The sequence below is a fragment of the Ustilaginoidea virens genome, chromosome 1 (genome assembly GCF_000687475.1).
Source record: "Ustilaginoidea virens chromosome 1, complete sequence".
NCBI classification, from domain to species: Eukaryota; Fungi; Ascomycota; class Sordariomycetes; order Hypocreales; family Clavicipitaceae; genus Ustilaginoidea; species Ustilaginoidea virens.
This window is the reverse complement of record NC_057316.1, coordinates 5,434,088-5,450,837: the sequence shown is the minus strand read 5'-3', so window position 1 is coordinate 5,450,837 and position 16,750 is coordinate 5,434,088. Positions and strand designations below refer to the sequence as shown.

General features: G+C 55.5%; 6 protein-coding genes across 6 annotated transcripts; 4 read left to right on the top strand and 2 right to left on the bottom strand.

Moving 5' to 3' along the window:
• Positions 1 to 1,398, top strand: UV8b_01253 (uncharacterized protein; the record flags this gene model as incomplete). Its single annotated transcript, XM_043138751.1, has 4 exons — positions 1 to 229; positions 473 to 593; positions 995 to 1,145; positions 1,246 to 1,398. 4 exons carry the CDS (start codon positions 1 to 3, stop codon positions 1,396 to 1,398), a joined length of 654 nt encoding a protein of 217 aa, XP_042994685.1.
• A 2,825-nt stretch (positions 1,399 to 4,223) lies between these two features.
• UV8b_01252 (uncharacterized protein) lies at positions 4,224 to 4,591 on the top strand (the record flags this gene model as incomplete). Its single annotated transcript, XM_043138750.1, has 2 exons — positions 4,224 to 4,245; positions 4,296 to 4,591. 2 exons carry the CDS (start codon positions 4,224 to 4,226, stop codon positions 4,589 to 4,591), a joined length of 318 nt encoding a protein of 105 aa, XP_042994684.1.
• A 2,748-nt stretch (positions 4,592 to 7,339) lies between these two features.
• Positions 7,340 to 9,754, top strand: UV8b_01251 (uncharacterized protein; the record flags this gene model as incomplete). The annotated part of the gene is made up of 2 exons (XM_043138749.1): positions 7,340 to 8,614; positions 8,717 to 9,754. 2 exons carry the CDS (start codon positions 7,340 to 7,342, stop codon positions 9,752 to 9,754), a joined length of 2,313 nt encoding a protein of 770 aa, XP_042994683.1.
• A 2,279-nt stretch (positions 9,755 to 12,033) lies between these two features.
• Positions 12,034 to 12,724, bottom strand: UV8b_01250 (uncharacterized protein; the record flags this gene model as incomplete). Its single annotated transcript, XM_043138748.1, has 3 exons — positions 12,034 to 12,193; positions 12,290 to 12,499; positions 12,654 to 12,724. The coding sequence occupies 3 exons, from the start codon at positions 12,722 to 12,724 to the stop codon at positions 12,034 to 12,036; spliced, it is 441 nt and encodes a 146-aa protein (XP_042994682.1).
• Positions 12,725 to 13,153: 429 nt separating this feature from the next.
• Positions 13,154 to 13,762, bottom strand: UV8b_01249 (uncharacterized protein; the record flags this gene model as incomplete). Its single annotated transcript, XM_043138747.1, has 1 exon — positions 13,154 to 13,762. The coding sequence occupies one exon, from the start codon at positions 13,760 to 13,762 to the stop codon at positions 13,154 to 13,156; it is 609 nt and encodes a 202-aa protein (XP_042994681.1).
• Positions 13,763 to 14,479: 717 nt separating this feature from the next.
• On the top strand, positions 14,480 to 16,669 carry UV8b_01248 (uncharacterized protein; the record flags this gene model as incomplete). Its single annotated transcript, XM_043138746.1, has 1 exon — positions 14,480 to 16,669. One exon carries the CDS (start codon positions 14,480 to 14,482, stop codon positions 16,667 to 16,669), a length of 2,190 nt encoding a protein of 729 aa, XP_042994680.1.
• Positions 16,670 to 16,750: the final 81 nt, after the last annotated feature.

Here is a 16,750-nt window from a genome sequence, read left to right as displayed (position 1 = left end):
ATGACATCAGTGTCGTTTCGCGATTCTCTAAGCTCGCTAGGTTGGAGCCGGCGACAGGATGAACCGGTTAGCACAGCTCCCGACACGGGCCTCTTGGCATCCATCAGAAACTTAAACCCATTTCAAGACCGCGGTTACGTGCGCCTTCCTATTGCAGAGGCTGGAACTGGCCCTGGTGCCCCTCTTCCGGCTCCGAGTCGGAGAGAGGAGGAAGAGGGCTGGTTTGTCCGTGAGTCACTACACACAAGCACGAACTCACGCACGCACGCACGCGCAACCCTCTTCTCTCTCTTGGTCTGGCAATATGATGTGCAGACTGAAAATGACGTTCTACCCTCCCCTCTACCCTCCCCTCTACCCTCCCCCCCCTGCAACGGACCGTGTGCATTGCACCCCCTTTTCACGCGCGCCCGGATTTTGCATGTGACGAGATGTTGCGCCTCGTGTAGGACAAGGCTAACTTGCCTCACAGTTAGTAGGTGGGATAGGCTGCTGGTCTTTGGAGCTTGCAACTTGGCCGCACTCGCCTGTTTTGTCATATGCTTTACCCTCTTCCCGGTGTTATCCTGGAAACCTCGCAAGTTTGTGATTCTGTAAGTGGTACATGTCTCATGGCTCTTTTCTTCCCGTGTCAACCCCTCGAGTTCCCGCTCTGCAAGGGCAATGGTCATGATGGCGGCTTTGAATAAGTTGCCCCCCCCCCCTCCCCCTCCTTCTACCCCCCTCCCCACCCTGTCCGGCACTGGCCTCGACAGAGTCTCGACAGTCACGGGCCGTCGGGTGAATCGGGCGACACGGATGTTGGTCATGGTGCTTGAAGTGAACAGGTCCTGCAGCGGTCCGTTCCGCCTCCCTGCTGCTGATCCGAGAGTCCGTGATCGCAACACTGCCTTTTCTTCTTCTTGTCTTTTAAGAAGAAAGGCGGCGGGAAATCTGCCCGAATCTCTTACATCTGGCCTCGGCTTAGCTAACGTGTCTTGATGGAAAATAACAGCTGGTCCTTTGGGTCCCTTCTCTTCCTAGGCTCATTTGCGGCAGTCATGGGCCCCATGAACTACGTACATCATCTCCTTTCTACACCTAGATTACCGTTTACTGCGGCCTACTTCGGGTCAATAGCCATGACGCTAGTCTTTGCTCTCAAGGTGCGTTGGGCAACTTGGCTCTGACCAAAAGCTTTGACCGGGCTCCCTCTCTCATTTCGCAGCAACGCAAATGCAGCATGGCTGGCTGACGTCCTTGTAGCTGCATAGTACAATCCTGACCCTTTTGTCATCCCTCGTACAGCTGGCGTGCCTTGTTTGGTATCTAGTCAGTTACTTTCCCATGGGATCGAGCGGTCTTCGTTTGGCTGCAACGTTTGGTGCAAGACAAGCAACCTCGTGGATGTCGGGGTAAACCGGGCCTCTATGATCTGGGGATAACATGTTGATCATCAGAGTCGAGGGAGGGTTGTGCTGGATGGAGAAAGAAGCAATAGGTGTAAGACGACGGACGGGTCAGATGCTCAGAGTTAAACGGTGGGTGCGTCGAAAAAAGCTAGAGCCAAAATTACCGACTGGAAAGATGGGAGGAACAGAGCAAATGCCATGCGCCGTTGCAATGACCGTTTTGCAGCCCGATTGCAGACTAGCGCAAGTTTTTACGTGAAAGTTACCCGTCAAGCCATATGGGTAATCCAGCCTCACGCATGTAACCAACCTATCTCATCACAACTCCCCTCCTTTTTTTTCATCACTTTACAATTTTTTTTTCCTTTTTTTTTGAGAGAGAGAGAGAGAGAATGCCAAAGGACCAGTGGCTTGATGGCATGGTTCTCGGTGAGACCAAGACCCGTCATCTGATCTACTTCAGAAGGTCGGCGTGACGAGCTACTGGCACTCGCGTGAGTTGTGAGGATTACGCTAAGAACGCTAAGAGATCATGACACCGCCCGACTCGATTTGGCGACGCCTGGATGTAAGCTTGAAATGCCTAGGGCTATCTGGATTCCAGACACTGGAGTAGTAGTAGCGACGCATCCCCCTGCATGGAGAAGCGGCAGAAAGGGGCGAACGGCTCGGTGGGCAAGTGCCGTGCCGAGGAGCAAAGTAAGGCGCGTGCGTGGTGATGGACCTGACGAGATGCAGGGTGTTCAAGGTGACGAAGGGGTTGCGACATGCTTGGGCACTGCGTCGCCGGGGGTGGGGGGGGGGGGGGGGTTCCATTGTATTCACCCTTCATTTGGGTTTATTCGTCATTACTCTTCCAAGTTGGACTCTAGGGATGCCTTTGGTCATGCGCGTGGGAAAAGAAACCCTGGTCTGGTAATTCCGGCTTTGATGCACCGACTGAGTGGGAGGAGATGCTCGCCGTACTCTGTACTAATGTAGATGAAGTGGATGGAGTAGATGGCAGATGGTGGCGGCGTCTGCAGTGACAGGTCGGGCATGGTTCATGATGCCAATCACTTCTCGGCCGCGGCTTTCATCTGCTGGGGCTCGCAAGTTGGCTGGCTTCCCCGCACGGGCTGGTGTGTTGGACTGGACTGCCAGGAAGGATGTAGATGGCCGGAAGGTGAGGTTGCAACGTTCTGGAGCCAAGGACAGACGGAATGGCAAGGCTGTGGAGGTCAGTCTACGTGCAACACGGCGGGGCTTGAAGGGGACAAAGGCAGAACCGTGAGAAGAAAGTTTGACGACTCACGACTCACGACTCACTGCTCACTGCACGGCACAGAAACGCTGCGTCCCATGGCTTGGGCCTTGGGTGGCCATGGCAACACGAAAAAGACTAAATAATGATGCAGAACGAGGCTGTATTGGGTGTCGCGATGCTCCGGAAATGGCCCTGAGGACGTATTGATCCGCAGGTTTGGGCGCTTTGCGGCGTAGATAGTTCTGTAGACTTGCTTCCAGCGCGGCAGACATGCCATGCCGCAAAGACAATGCAAATGCAGGACGTCAGCGGGCCACGTCCGGATGGATGGATGGATGGATGGAGGGAAGCCGCTCGAGTACGCGGCACAACGGGCGGCAAACCCGCCAAGGGCGCTCAAGCTAGGAACTGATGCTACCCCATGGCGCTCTTCAACCTTTCGAAGTTCCGACACGAGTCAGACAAGAGATAAAACCGCCGCTGGCAAGCCGTTTTGGGGGGGGGGGGGGGGCGCATCACATGGGGGGTTGCCGCGGAGAAGTAGCAGAGGAAGAGGTATCGGCCAGGATTGCCTTTGATTATGTATCTGCAACAACTGCTATCGAGTGATGCTGTGGAGGATGATGCGGAATCGAGGGCATCAGTTCATTTCGGCATCCGAACAAACGGGTGAATACGGACAAGTCGACAAACAAATTCCAAACGACGAGTTTGGTTGGCCTGGCACTATGTAGTAACCAAGGTAGGAGGTAGGTACCTACTGAGCGGTAATTGAAGTACATAGGTACCTAGGAGGTAGGTAATTACCAGGCCCTGAAGGCAGGCTCCTGCCTCCTGGATAGGAGGAGGTAGGTGCCCAAGTTCACCAACTCGGCAGGTGCAACAGAGCGTGGAGGCCAGGCATGCCCCGACTCCCCGACTGACGAGTCTCTGGCTAATACCAGCATAACAACTATCAACGCACCGCATGCAGCACCCAAAGTTCCCAACATCCGTGATGCACGCTGCGCCGCTTGAGGGCTCGCCGACAGTGGCGGACGCCGCAAAGCACACCTGCAGCAGCATGGACGATTTTCAGCTTGATTCCTTCGGAACGCGGGACGGGAAAATTACCGCCCGAGTCTAACAGATTGATTATGCCAAGCTTAGGAGGTACGACCTTGGGTTAGGTACCTGGGCATGTACTGAGCGGAGCCGCAGAACTTTTTGTTACCAGACGGAATGCATGTAGCTTTGGGGGCCTCTGTCCTTCAAGGTACCAGCCCGACTTGTCCTTCAAATTCACCACGGTCCCTTGTCACCGGGCTTTAGGCAGTCCAAGTCGTCCAGTCCAAGTCACAGTCCAAACTTTCCCTCTCTCCTGCTGCTGGCTGGAGTCTTGGTCCCTTGCGGACCGTGGTGGTGATGAGGGACATGTGCTCTGGTTATTTCCTCGGTTCAAAGTGTTTTTTTTTTTTTTTTCTCAAACTCGTTTTGCCCCACTCACCTGCAGGCGCACCAAGTCAGAAGAAAAGAAAAGCTGGAATAAAAGGCGTCTGGTGTCTGTGTCTGATCTGGTTGGAGACGTTGGAGACAGACTGGAGGCAATGAAGATGAATGATTCGGCAGGTAGCTCGCCGAGTCGCTGACGCAGTTCTAGCCCCCCAACACAAAATAAGACGGAACAACTCACCAGACTTCGCAGAGGAGATGGAAACATGGCAAGCTAGCAGGTTTTCAGATGTTGCTGGTGCACAGGCGGATACGAAGCTCCAACCAGTCGGCATCGGCAAAGCAACATTGGAGTCATCCGCCAGACGTCAAATGTTCATCAGCCCCTAGATTCCAGAGGCTTCAAAGTTCAGGCCGAAGCGGCCTGGCCTCTCGTGCGTGCTTCCATGACGCCCCGCAACGACGGACACGGCGATTCAAGGTTTCTGGCAACGACTTGATACTTCACAACGACATCACATAGTACGGCTTCTCGGATACGCTGACGGCCGCCGCCCACACTGTGTGTTTGCGTGGTTTTGAGTCGCGCATTTTGTGCGCCAGGTCGAGGAGGGGGGTTTGGGGGTTGGGGGTTGGGGGTTGGGGGTTGGGGGTTGCTTCATTTGCTTTGCTTCACTTGCTTCATTTGCTTCACCAATACGGACCACGTCCGTAGCACCCCATATGCATTACTCCTACTCGGGCCTGGGCTTTGCTGAAAGGTGCCCAGATTTTCTCGTGTGCTTTAGTACGTCGTGTCGTTCCCATGGCCCGGACTCCGGACTCTTCCGAGCAAAGAGAAGACGCAAATGGCACTACAGAGTAGACAGACACTCGGACAATTGAGCCTAATGTACTGTACCAGTCACATTCCAACTCACGGCATCCACCGGAAAACGCTCTTTGACTGCCCCCGTCTGGTCACTTTCCCAAACCCGCAGCGCCGTCTTGCCACCGGCCCATGTGGCTGGCTGCCAGGGAACCAAGAGCGGGTGCAGATGATGATGCCGTAAGCAACTAGACTTGTTTTTTTGGTTGGCAGATGCTCCAGTCTCCTCCAGACGGGACCGAGGACTGAGGACCGAGACTTGAACATTTCGCCCGGGTGGGGAGGGGGAAGGGGGGTTTGATTTGACGCGAGATTTTGCGGCATGCGCGAATGTAACCGAAATCAGATCAGTGTTCGTTCAAACTTCAAAAAGCACCAATCCCATTACAGTACCATCACGTCTCGTCTGGTCCACTGGCCGTGCTAGCTTACTATACACAAAACCTTTCGGGATCTGGACTGGAGTCTGCAGGTGGCCGAAAGCGAAAAGCCAAGCCTTCTTCAGTGGGCGAGACAGGAAGACCCCCCCTCCTCTCAACTTCAAGCTCCAGCACTGCACGTCTGCATCTAGGTACCTACCTACCTACCGGTACCTACCTTCCTAACCTCGGGCAATGCGATGTTCCGTGCTCCAGTCCCAGTCCGTACCTAGGAGGTAAGTTGCCGCCCCCTCGTTGCCTAGACGAATCGAGTTTTGGAGAGCGTGCATAAGTGAAACGCACCGCGCCTAAAGCAGTTGTTGCGGTATTTATTAAAGCACGCGGAATCTTGGGAGAACTTGCGCAAGAGGGTAGGAGGCAGGTCCCTCTTCGGCGCTCAAGGTTACGACGTACCGTATGTACCTCCCAAGTAGCCCCACGGAACCGGGCCACAAACCGGGGGGGGGGGGAGGGAGCTTCGCTGGCGGGCTGCTGGTCCTGGAACTCCTGGAAGGCTCGTAGCTTGGACTCTTGGAGCATTGAAGCGACTTTGGAAGTACCTGGGCCTGAAGAAAAAGGAAGAAAATTCTGTTGCTCACACCAGACGCAAAAAAAATAACCTCCGACACCCACCACGCCCACCACACCATTTTGCCCTGCCCGCCGCCCTGGTGGTCTGGTGTGTCTCTCTCCAACAAGTGTCTGGAGCGCGCGCCAGCTGTGTACGTCTGTGTGTGCCTCTGTGTGCGTGCGGTTTTTCATCCCCAAAGCCCATTACCACACCACAGCACAGCGCATTATTGATCCCAACGCAGACTCCCCTCAGCACTCGCCGTCGCTGTACGTTGGCTAGGTACTTACTTGCTGCTGCTGCTGCTGCTGCTGCTGCCGCCGCTGCCGCCGCTGCGTCCAGTGGTGTTGATTTGTTGTTTCCTCCTGTTTCCTCCTGCCCACCTCCTTCCCTTCCTGCCCTTCCTGCCCTTCCTGCCCACAAATTTCTTAACCCGCCAAGGTACTTGGTATCTTCGCGAATTTTTTTTTTCCCTCCTCGCTCACATTCTTAACCCACGGACCAAGGCGCCTCGACTTTTTGGGCAGCGGTATAGCCCTCGTTTTCCTGGCACAAACAACGCCGCAAAATAGTGTTACTGACAAAGCAACGCTTCGTTCGGCCGCTGATTTTGCCTCATTTGCCTCGTTTGCCCCGTGTTGTCAAAACCGAGCTACCGGTCCTGCGTGTTGGTGTTGCCTCTTCGCTCGGGGCTGTCCTCTTGCTCTCTTTTTTTTTTCTTTTCTTTTCCTTTTTTTTTTCTCAGCCCCTTCCCCCTCTCGCACACACCAGCTTGCCAACGACGCTGGCCTTTCCGCACGGCTTTCAACCCAATCGGATCATAGCGATAATCCGGTCTGACGTGTGGTAATTTTCACCCTTCGTCTACTCTCTACCCTTTGTCCCGCGACTTCGGTTAGAAACGCTGGTGTTCAAAGTCACTTCGATTTCTCCGGTCACTCCGTCTTCTTGTTTCACTCTTGTCTCGTTTTTTCGCCGCCAACCCGTCGGCCTGAGGCTCTGAGACGAATCTGATTCCAAGAAACGAAGAAAACATACTGCTGAGGTCTTTGTTTCTCCGATCAGACCCCAACCCTTTTTTTCTATCCAGGAGGCAGACGATCAACGACGCCTTGGCATACTAAAAGACCCTCTTCAAACGACCCAGGCCTCCTGGGCATATAGCCTGTCATAACGGCCATTTTCTCAAACCTTGTACGGAAGCGTGGCCCTGTGGTCGAAACCAGGTTCTCCTTCAAGCCACCCTGCCGACGGCAACTTTTGCTATACCCCGGCTGGGGAGTGTGGGCACAACCCCCAAAACAATACGAAATCTTCGTGTTGCAGCCAGGCAGGCACCCTACGGTCGATATTGACACTTTTTTTTTTTTTTTTTTTTTTTTTCTTTTTGCAGCTCAACACAGCTCCAACGAGATGGCGGCTGCTTCGACATTTTCTTACGCGCAAGCAGCAAAGGGACAGAGCACGTCCCCGCCAACTTCTGGTCCAAACCCTGCATCTCAGCCTCAAGGAACCCCCCCTGCTTCGGCTCCCGAACATCCGGTCGATTCCTCACAAGGCTCACATGTAGTCGAGACGCGCCCTCATGCCGTGGGGGAGAAACAAGATGTTGTCAGTAACGTCGGCTCCGAGAGCGACCTGCGCTCCGAGGTTGCCCATGAAAGACGCTCCGAAATCAAGCGAGACGATGAATCTGGAAGAACAGACCGCCCTTGGCGACGAACAGAAAAGGGGACGAGGTCTTCTAGCACAACGACGCGGTCCGTCGACGACCAGGAGAGGAAGCCCCGCAAAAGCAAGAAGTCCAAGGGTTCCTCCGACAAGCAGTCAAATGATCAGGCCGCAGCCTCTGACAAAGTCAAAGAGATTGCACTCGAAGTCCCCAAAGTGGAACTGTCCGAAGCGCCTATCCCTTCCGTCAATATTTGGCATCAACGGAAGGAACAGCAGGCCAAAGTCAAGCCTTCGTCCCTCGAGGACATGTCCAACGGTACTTCCGCCCACGAAGCTGATGCGAAGAAACCTACCAAGGATCCCGCTCCGATATCTCCCGCAAAGGAGAACATTCCTACAAATGGCGTCAAGCCGAGCCGCAAGGCGGCCGGCGAATCTGGGCGACCAGAGCGGAATGGCAGCCGTGGCTCACGTTTAGCTGACAAGGATGGCAAGGCTGTATTGCCTCCCTCGGTTGACGATGCTGCCTTGTGGCCCACGCCAGAAATCACCACCAAGGAGGAACAGAAGAAGCCCGCAGCTGCCAAGTCCGCTGTCGCACCAGAGAAGGAGGCCCAGGATGATGGCTCTCAGGGCAAGCGAACAAAGGAAAAGTGGGTGACGTACGAGTACGTCCCTTCGGTCAATTTCGAGACCCAACTCCCCCAAATGCGCAACTCCAAACCTCGCGGTGGTGCACGCAGTGCCAACGCCAGCAGGGCCGCCCCGTCTGCTCCCGCACAACAATCGAGCGAAAAGCCGACCACAGGTGCCGGTACCAACAACGCCATCAAGCCTAGTGAGTCCAAGGAACGTGCGAAGGAAAGCAATGCCAATTCCAGCAAAACCACTGATCTCCCTCCTGCACCTAAACGGACTTCGATGGATGTAAACAACGCCGCCAGGGAACAGAAAAGGACCCCATTCCAGACTGGCAGTGACAAGAGCAAGGACACCGTAGCGACACACCCATCTGTGAGCGACCCTGTCCCCATCTTCCTCCCCTTTGCGACATGTTCATATGGTTTGATCTGACCTTTACACCGAACTAACAAATGCCATTTTCTCTTCCACCAGCAACCACACACAAACAATGCTCGATCTGAAGGTCGAAGCGAGAGGGGGCGGGGGGGATACAGAGGCCGTGGTGCCCACCACCCCATCAACACTCATGCTCACCAACACAATGGCCCCCTTAATTACGCTCATAACGGTTCTGTGCCAGGGAGGCCTCAAGGCCCTTACAGCCCACCACCACGACAAGGGGCTCACGGTCAAGGGTTCATTCCCACCTCACAAAGAGGTGGGCGAGGTCGCAACGGTGCTGGTACTAATTTCCACCGCATGTCGTTGCCGAACGGCGCTACTCGCATGCCACCTATCCAAGCTGCTCTCGGCTCTTACGAGTTTCCGATGCACCCGATGCCCGCTGTTCCCTTCCAACAGCCGCCGCAATTTTGGGATAACATGGTTCTGCCTGTTTTAAAAAACCAGATAGAGTACTACTTTTCGATCGAGAACTTGTGCAAAGACATGTACTTGCGCAAGCGTATGGATTCTCAAGGCTTCGTCAATCTCCACTTCATCGCTGCGTTCAAGCGCATCAGGGAATTGACCCAGGACATGGCAATGATTCGAGCTGTCTGCGAGGGGTCCGCTGAAATCGACTTTGTGGTCGGCGAAGACGAGATTGAGCGCCTGCGTCGCAGACATGGGTGGCAGAATTTCGTCCTACCCATGGAAGACCGGGATGACTTTGCTCGCAACAATGGGCCGTCTCATCTGACGTTCAAGAATCGTCCTTTCAACTTTGGCCCTCAGTTCAACGGCAGCATTCCACTGCCGTTCGCCATTTCTCCCCAATTGGGCTTTCCCCCGCAAAGCGATGGCCAATTTCACCAATTTGTGGAAAGTCTGCAGTCTGTCCAGCATGTGAACGGCTATGTCAATGGTAGCGCCGTCAACCACGGTAGCACGCAGCTATCAGCCAACGTTCCGGATTTTTCTCCCTCGAGGTCGGCTGCATTGGGCGGACAGGACTTTAATGCCACTCAAAATCACGCCGTGGAGAAGACAAATGGCGCAGGCTTGACCAATGGGATCCACGCTGAGTAGCCGTTGGAAAGGTCGAAAGGCAGAGTCTCGACGGCAGTCATTTTGTAGGGGTGAATCAATGGTGGTTGTGGGGGGGGGAGCAGGGGACGACTTTCTGGACCGGAAGCTCAAAAACCATGGGAGGCGCATGTCTTGATGGCAGACGCAGGCAAATATTCGATGCTGAGCCTTGCTGTTTCGGGAGGCTGTTACTCAAGCTGTATGACCGACAGTGAACCGGCTTGCCATGGTGTCGTTTCCATTTGCGATTGCCGGCTCGACGAAACAAACAAACATCTCATCCGTTCTTGATCATCTGAACAAGGGAAAACATCTGATGTCAGGATACTTTTCTTTTTTTTTTCTTTTTTTTTTCCCTTGTTGTTTCTTTATTCGCTGCGATATTTCATTCCCTTTTGCCCATGTCTCGGTCTTGCATGTAACCCAGTGAGCAGCATCGCAATACGCTTGTTTCCTTTCAACCGTCAGGAGTTTAGCAGTTATGGTTCCGTCATTCCCAGCCAACCAAGAATGCGACGGATAACGACTCTTTACTAATGCTAGTCGTCGCTGGAGAGGCAAGACATTCAACTTGCGCAAAAGTATCTATTCAAATTTGAATCAAGAGGTGGTCTTTCCCGTCTTTTTGGGACCGTTTGCATGGCGACCGAGGCGATGGAGCAAGACTGGACGTCCCTTCTTGGTTCCTGACCAAACACTTTTATTTTGGAGCAACTGGGAACCGATTTCGTCTTCACAGTTCCTGCCGACCGACGTTCCACTTTGCATTGTTTTTTGAGGTTGTTGATTCGAAGGAAGCAATTTGATTTATCGGTGTTGAACGGAATCTATTGATTTTGCCCGTCAGCGGACAATGAAGACCTTTGGACTCTCGAGTCTCGAAAATTCAGCCAATGTGGCAGGCATCGTCCGTGGACGGGACGTTTCGATAAAGCAGCAGCATTGATTACGCTCCCTGACTCCTGACTGGTGTTCTGTCGCGTACCATTCGTCGATTTAATGGTTTAGGTCAGACAAGATACCTACAATGCGCCTTATAAGTCGATGAATGGATGATTTGGGAGGTTGAGCCTCGATCCGAAGGCTGTTTAGGAGCAAAAGCGGTAAAGTGCATTCCGCAGTTGTTTTAGGGAGGAAAAAAAACGAAGCAACCGGCGCAATAGAAACGCGCCAGAAGCGGGCACATATACAACAAAAGCACGTGGAAAATTTCCTTTTTCATTTTTTACATTTTGCAAACCACGGTCAACGGCATGTGAGCAAACAGCAGTTATGGCTAGTTTATTCTATGCATTTCGTATGGTTGCGCTTTTTTTTTTTTTTTTTTTTTTCTCTCCTTCTCATACTATCCTTTGCCCTGGTTTTCTTCCTTCTTACTGGTTCCCTAGGTAGGTAGTTTTTGTGGCAAAAGTATGGGAGAAGGGAGAAGGGAATTTTGCTTTTTAAGAATGAAAAAATAAAAAAAAAAAACGTGAAAACCACAAAGAATCTAGAATCTACTTGTTCACCTTTTGTGTTCTCTTTTTTTTTTTTTTTTTTCTCCCTTTTCCCTTTCTACGATAGAGAGCCGGGGGAGGGGGCTGGGCTTTGTCGGCTTCCTTCTCGTCCTGCCAGAAAATTTTCCCTTGCTGGTGAGCAACTATTTGTGGTTTTCTATTTATTCACTAGACAATTCTTTCCCTTGCAGAGCAGGTTTGATACTAGATACCGCGGGATTGGTGTTGTTTATCATGGCATTGCTTGTATTGTACGATAGGATTCATCGGCAACAAAACTACAATGGAAAAGGCATGTGATTGATTTTCTCCCAGACGTGGTCTCTGGGACGGGCTTCATCGAAGTGGCGGCAAGCATGTATTGTTTTGACTGGCGATCAGAGACTCAAGCCAGGGAGTATGGCACCATCCACCATTTGCCACGTTTCGATGGGTTGAGAGATACGAGGCGCTGGGCCTTTTGCAGTGAGGGTTGTTATGCATGTGAAATTTGAAGTTTGGGCAACCTACTCTACGACTTGACTGTGGGCAATATGCTCAAACTGGAAAACAGAGAGATTCCATACATGATTTGCATAGCACAGCACGCATTTCGGACAGCGATAATCCCGGCTGTCTCATATGTCTCACTGTCTCTCTCTCCTCCCTTTACCCTCTTCTTCACTTGCCTGCTTTTTTTTTTTTTTTTTTTTTTTTTTTTTTTTTTTTTTTTTTTGCCTTTGCTTGTTTATTGTCGGACTTTCCATGGAGATGCTCTTCGCTTACGGCGCACAAAAAGGGATGCTAGATGGCGATAGCCAGTCCAGCGAGGGCAACAACAGCAGCGGCGAAGGTCCCTCGGATAGCGGGTGCCGCAGCTGGATTGGGGACTTGACTCTGAGTGGCAGTGGACGTTGCCGAGGCGGTCGGGGCTGAGCTATTGGTGGGAGTGGTGGCAGGTGCGCTGCTTCAGACGAGGTGGTCAGCCGGAGGAGGGGAGGAGGGGTGGAGGGGGGTTCTGTTGCCTATGACAGAGAGGTCGTCGGTGAAGCAAGCTTGCCTTGTGGTTTGGGCGGTAGCGAGCGTCGCCGTGGTTGCCGGAGCAGTGCTGGTACTATTTCCGGTGATGCTCCCCATGGTGGTGGGCGCTTCGGTTGCGGTGCCGGTGTCTGAGAGGGTGGGTGTGAAGGAGACGGGCAGGATGGTCAGGCGGGGGGTGTCGGAGACATCGATTTCGGGAGGCTGGCTCGGAATGGGGTACAGACGGGAGCTGCGCATGTCAGTTTTTCTTTTCCTCTTTTCCTCTTTTCCTCTTTTCCTCTTTTTTTTTGGTTTTTTTTTTTTAATTTTTTTTAAAAAAAAAAAAAAAACAAAAAACACGCCCCGCACCGTCTTTGGCGCGGAAGGGGGAACGCAAAGCGTACAAGTCACGACGGAGGGGATCCGAGGCCATTGCCAAGCTGGCGAAGGCGACGAGCCCAAGAGAGTGCTTCATGGTGTTTGGGGATCGGACCAGGCGCCGGAGGAGACGGCCCAGGACAGCGGTTTTGCGATTATCGGGCCGGGAGATGAGATGGCCGGGGCTCGGAGGAGGTGGTTAGTATGGAAAGGGCTGGGCTTGCGATGCGCCGGGTGGACGAGGTTGGCAAGATATATCAAGTCTGGCCCCCGGCGGGGGGTGGAGGGGGTGGTGATGGATCAATACGAGGAGGGAGGAGGAGGGAGGAGGAGGGAGGAGGAGGGCTTCTGTTTCAGGGTTAGCAGCTTGCTAGCAGCTTGCGCGGCGAGTGGGCCCGGCAAAGAACGAACGAACCTAGATAGACTTTTGTTCTATGCAGGAATAAGGATGGGTGCCAGAAGCGAGGCAGAGGCAGGCCGAGGAAGGACCAGACTCGTGGGCGGCGCGGAGGGTGGGCAGCTGGCATCATCGAGCATCGAGCACCGAGCACCGAGCATCCCGAGCACCGAGCACGGTATGTCGGTGGGTAGATCCGCCATGAGGAAAGGTTTGGAGTTGGGGCATCGGTGGCAGCAGGCTGTCGTTGCGTGCAGCCTGGTGGGCGATCGAGGTTGTCCCGGAAGAGAAGCTGGTTACGATATCAGCGGGGCAGGCTGTGCACCCCTGGTTTAATTCATTCTCATGTTGCGACCTGCCCAGATGGGGGTCGGGTCGGGGCCCATTGACCGGTTCGAGGGCAGCAGAGTGCAAAAGTTCAGACTGAAACTTTTCTTCTCGTGGCCTTGGCCGCTTCGCCGAAGGGAGAAAGGAAAAGGAAATGCAGAGAGTCGTTCCGCGGTACGCGGCAGGTACGTACATACGTACCTTGGGAACTTGGAAGGCCAGGGTGGGGGACGGGGGGGGGGAAGGGGACTTGAGGATTTGAGTCTGGCGGCTGGCCGCAACTTGTGTGAGCCTGGGACTTGAGGCTGCAACTTGAGGCTGCAACGGAGGCCTGGCGGGAGCGTATGCGCATGATTTGTACGGAGTACGGACGTATGTAGTATGTACTCCGTAGTATGTGGATGACGACATGATGTTGCTGGCCCGGCCCCCCAACAGCTAGCTCGGAGACGACGACTTTTTTGCCACGCTGACGAGTTGGGGCGGTGCAACAACGTGGCTGCCCGCTTGGCTGCCCGCTTGGCTTGGCTGCCTGCTCTGATTGATTGACACCGACACCCATCACGAGGGCAAACAGGCCACGCGTGCACATATGCCTGCTGGCGCCATCCCTGGAGCAAGGCCCCAGCCGGGCGGCGGCTGCTACGGGCTGGGCTGTAGTTGTGGACGTGCCGTGCCTGGCATCAACAAGTACGTACATGCATACATATACAATACAAGACATAACCAGGACGTCACTGCCCCCCCCCCCCCCCCCCCCCCGCTTTCCCCCAATGCTCCTTCCTTCCCCCCCCCCCCACCCTCCTTCCTCCCCTCTCCGCCCTTCCGCCCCTCCGCCCCTACCCACCTGCGCCACCCGCTTCCACCCGTTGACTCAACGTCGTGCTTTTCGCAACGCTGACCTGAAGATTTGCCCAACCACAAAACTGTGGTTTCTTTTTTTTTTTCACCATCTTTTGCACCATCTTTGCACGCCCCACCCCGCCTTGGCCAAGGTCGTTTCAAACCCTCTTTGGAGCTTGATCTCGCGCCGAATCGAACCGCTTTGTCGGACACTCTTTGCCAGATTCTTTGAAAGAAACAGAAAGTAAAAGTAAGAAAGAGACAACAACAACCCCCCCCCCCGGAATGGCCAGCTACGATCCCTACCCACGGGATCCTCCCCGCCGACAGGTTCGAGAGGACCGACGAGACGACAGAGACCCGCGCTATCTCGACGCTCGTGACTATGCGCGGCCGCTTCACTCCAGGGATCTGGTTCCTCGCACCCGAGAAGACAGCGACCTCTCTGTTGAAGAGATTCGCCGTGACTTCCCCCCGCCAACTGGGAGGAACATTCGTAGAGCCCGCTCCGCCGACCATGAGCGCTACTACCGGGAGAGCTACGACTACCGCCACGATCCCCGCTACGAGCCATCTCTCGGCCATCGTCATGACCGAGGCTCGCGCCGCGCCGGGCCCTACTATTACGAAGAAGACGAGAGGCGGCACAAGCGCAAGAGCATGACAAAGCAGGACAAAATCTTCGCTGCCGTGGCCGGGGCCGCCCTTCTCGCCGGCGGCAAGGAAATCTACGATCGGTACGAAGCAAAGCAGGACGGCGTAGAGGTGCAGCGCAACCCCCTCTCCTCTGTTGCCTTGGCCGGATTCGGCGCCCTGGCCGGGTACCAGGGTGCCGAGTTCTACAGCAAGCAACAGGCCAAGAAGGACCAGACAGCTCACTACATCCTCCACCGTGGTCGCGACGAGCCCCTGAGCGACTACCACCACTACTCCGACAACGACGACTACGACGACGACGACGACGACCCCAGGAACAAGAGGGGCCACAGGAACTTTTTGGAGAACGCGCTGGCGGCCACGGGCTTGGGGGCCGCCGTCAAAACGCTCACGGCCGGCGGGGGCGGCCACCGCGACAGGCCCTCCGACGACGTTCGAAGCCGCGGCGGAAGCCCCGCCAGATCCCGCGCCGGCTCCACCCACTCCCGCTCCGCGGGCGCGGCAGCCAACAAGATCCAAAAGGCCGCCATGGCGTCGCTCCTCGCCGGCGCCACCGAGGCTTTCCGCGTGGCCAAGGAGCCCGGCGGTTGGAAGGGCGAGAAGGCGAAGCGCATCCTCACCGCGGCCGTCGGCGCAGCAACCGTCGACGCCGCCCAAGGCGAAAACCACGGCAAACTGGGCCTGGCCGAGTCGGTCATTGGTGGCCTGGTCGGAAACCGGCTCATCAACGGCTCCAAGAGGGACATTGAGGAGGACAGGGCGACTGGCCGGAGCCGATCCCGCTCCCGGGCTCGCTCGCACGCTGGCGGCGGCGGCGGCGGCGGCGGCGGCGGCTCCGGTCTCGCCACCTTGGCCACGGCCGGCCTGGGCGCCCTGGGCGCCAAAGCCGCTCTCGACCGCCGACCGCGCTCCCGAAGCCGTGCCAGCAGCGGGAGCCGAAGCTACGACTCCAGGGACGAGTACCCGGACAGACGCAGACGCAGCCGCAGCGTTGTCGACAAGGCTCGCAGCGGCCTGGCCAAGCTCGGCATCGGCGGCACCGGCGGCACCGACGGCACCGTTGCTGCCGCCAACGACCACCGGCGCCGTGACCAAGACGACTTTGACGACCGCGCGTCTCCCCGTCCATCTCCAAGATACTCTGACGACTACGACGAAGACCCTCGTTACGCCGGGGGCTCCCGCGCCCGAGCAGCCGACTATGAGTACGAGCGCTCGAACCGCGGGGATGGCCGCCGAGATTCGCCGCGCCGGCGAGGCGGCAGCAGCCGTGGCTACGGCTCCGAGTCCGACCTCGGCGATTCGGAAGAGGAAAAAAGGAAGGCGAGGAAGATGAAAGGTAAGCAAATCGTCACCGCGGGTCTTGCCACCGTCGCGACCATACACGCAGCACATGGCATCTACCAAAGCATGGAGAAGAGGAACGCGCGCCAGAGGGCCGTCAGGCAAGGACGCCTCAGCGCTGCCGAGGCGAAGAAGCTCAAGACCACGGCCATGATAAAAGACGCGGCTTCCGTCGGCATCGCCGCCCTGGGTATCAAGGGCGCCCTGGAGGAGATGAAGGAAGTCAAGGAGACGACGCATGAGTGCCATGTCTTTCAGGAAGAAAGAGCCAAGCGCCACGAGAAACGAGAGCAACGACGCCGGAAATCCCAGCAGCCCGGTGGCGGGCAACACCAGAGGTCGAGCAGCTGGGCGCCGTCTCGCCATCGTGACGGTGGTGACCATGACGGAGTCCACTACGGGCCCTGGTACCGCGATGACAACCCGTACGGCTGTAGTAACCTCCCAGCTCCCCCCATGGGTCATGACCGATGAGAGCAAGCAGCCTTGCCAACACCTCCAAAGGGACGGGCGAACGGCGAAATGATCAGGGGGGGGGATGCAATACGTTGGCGG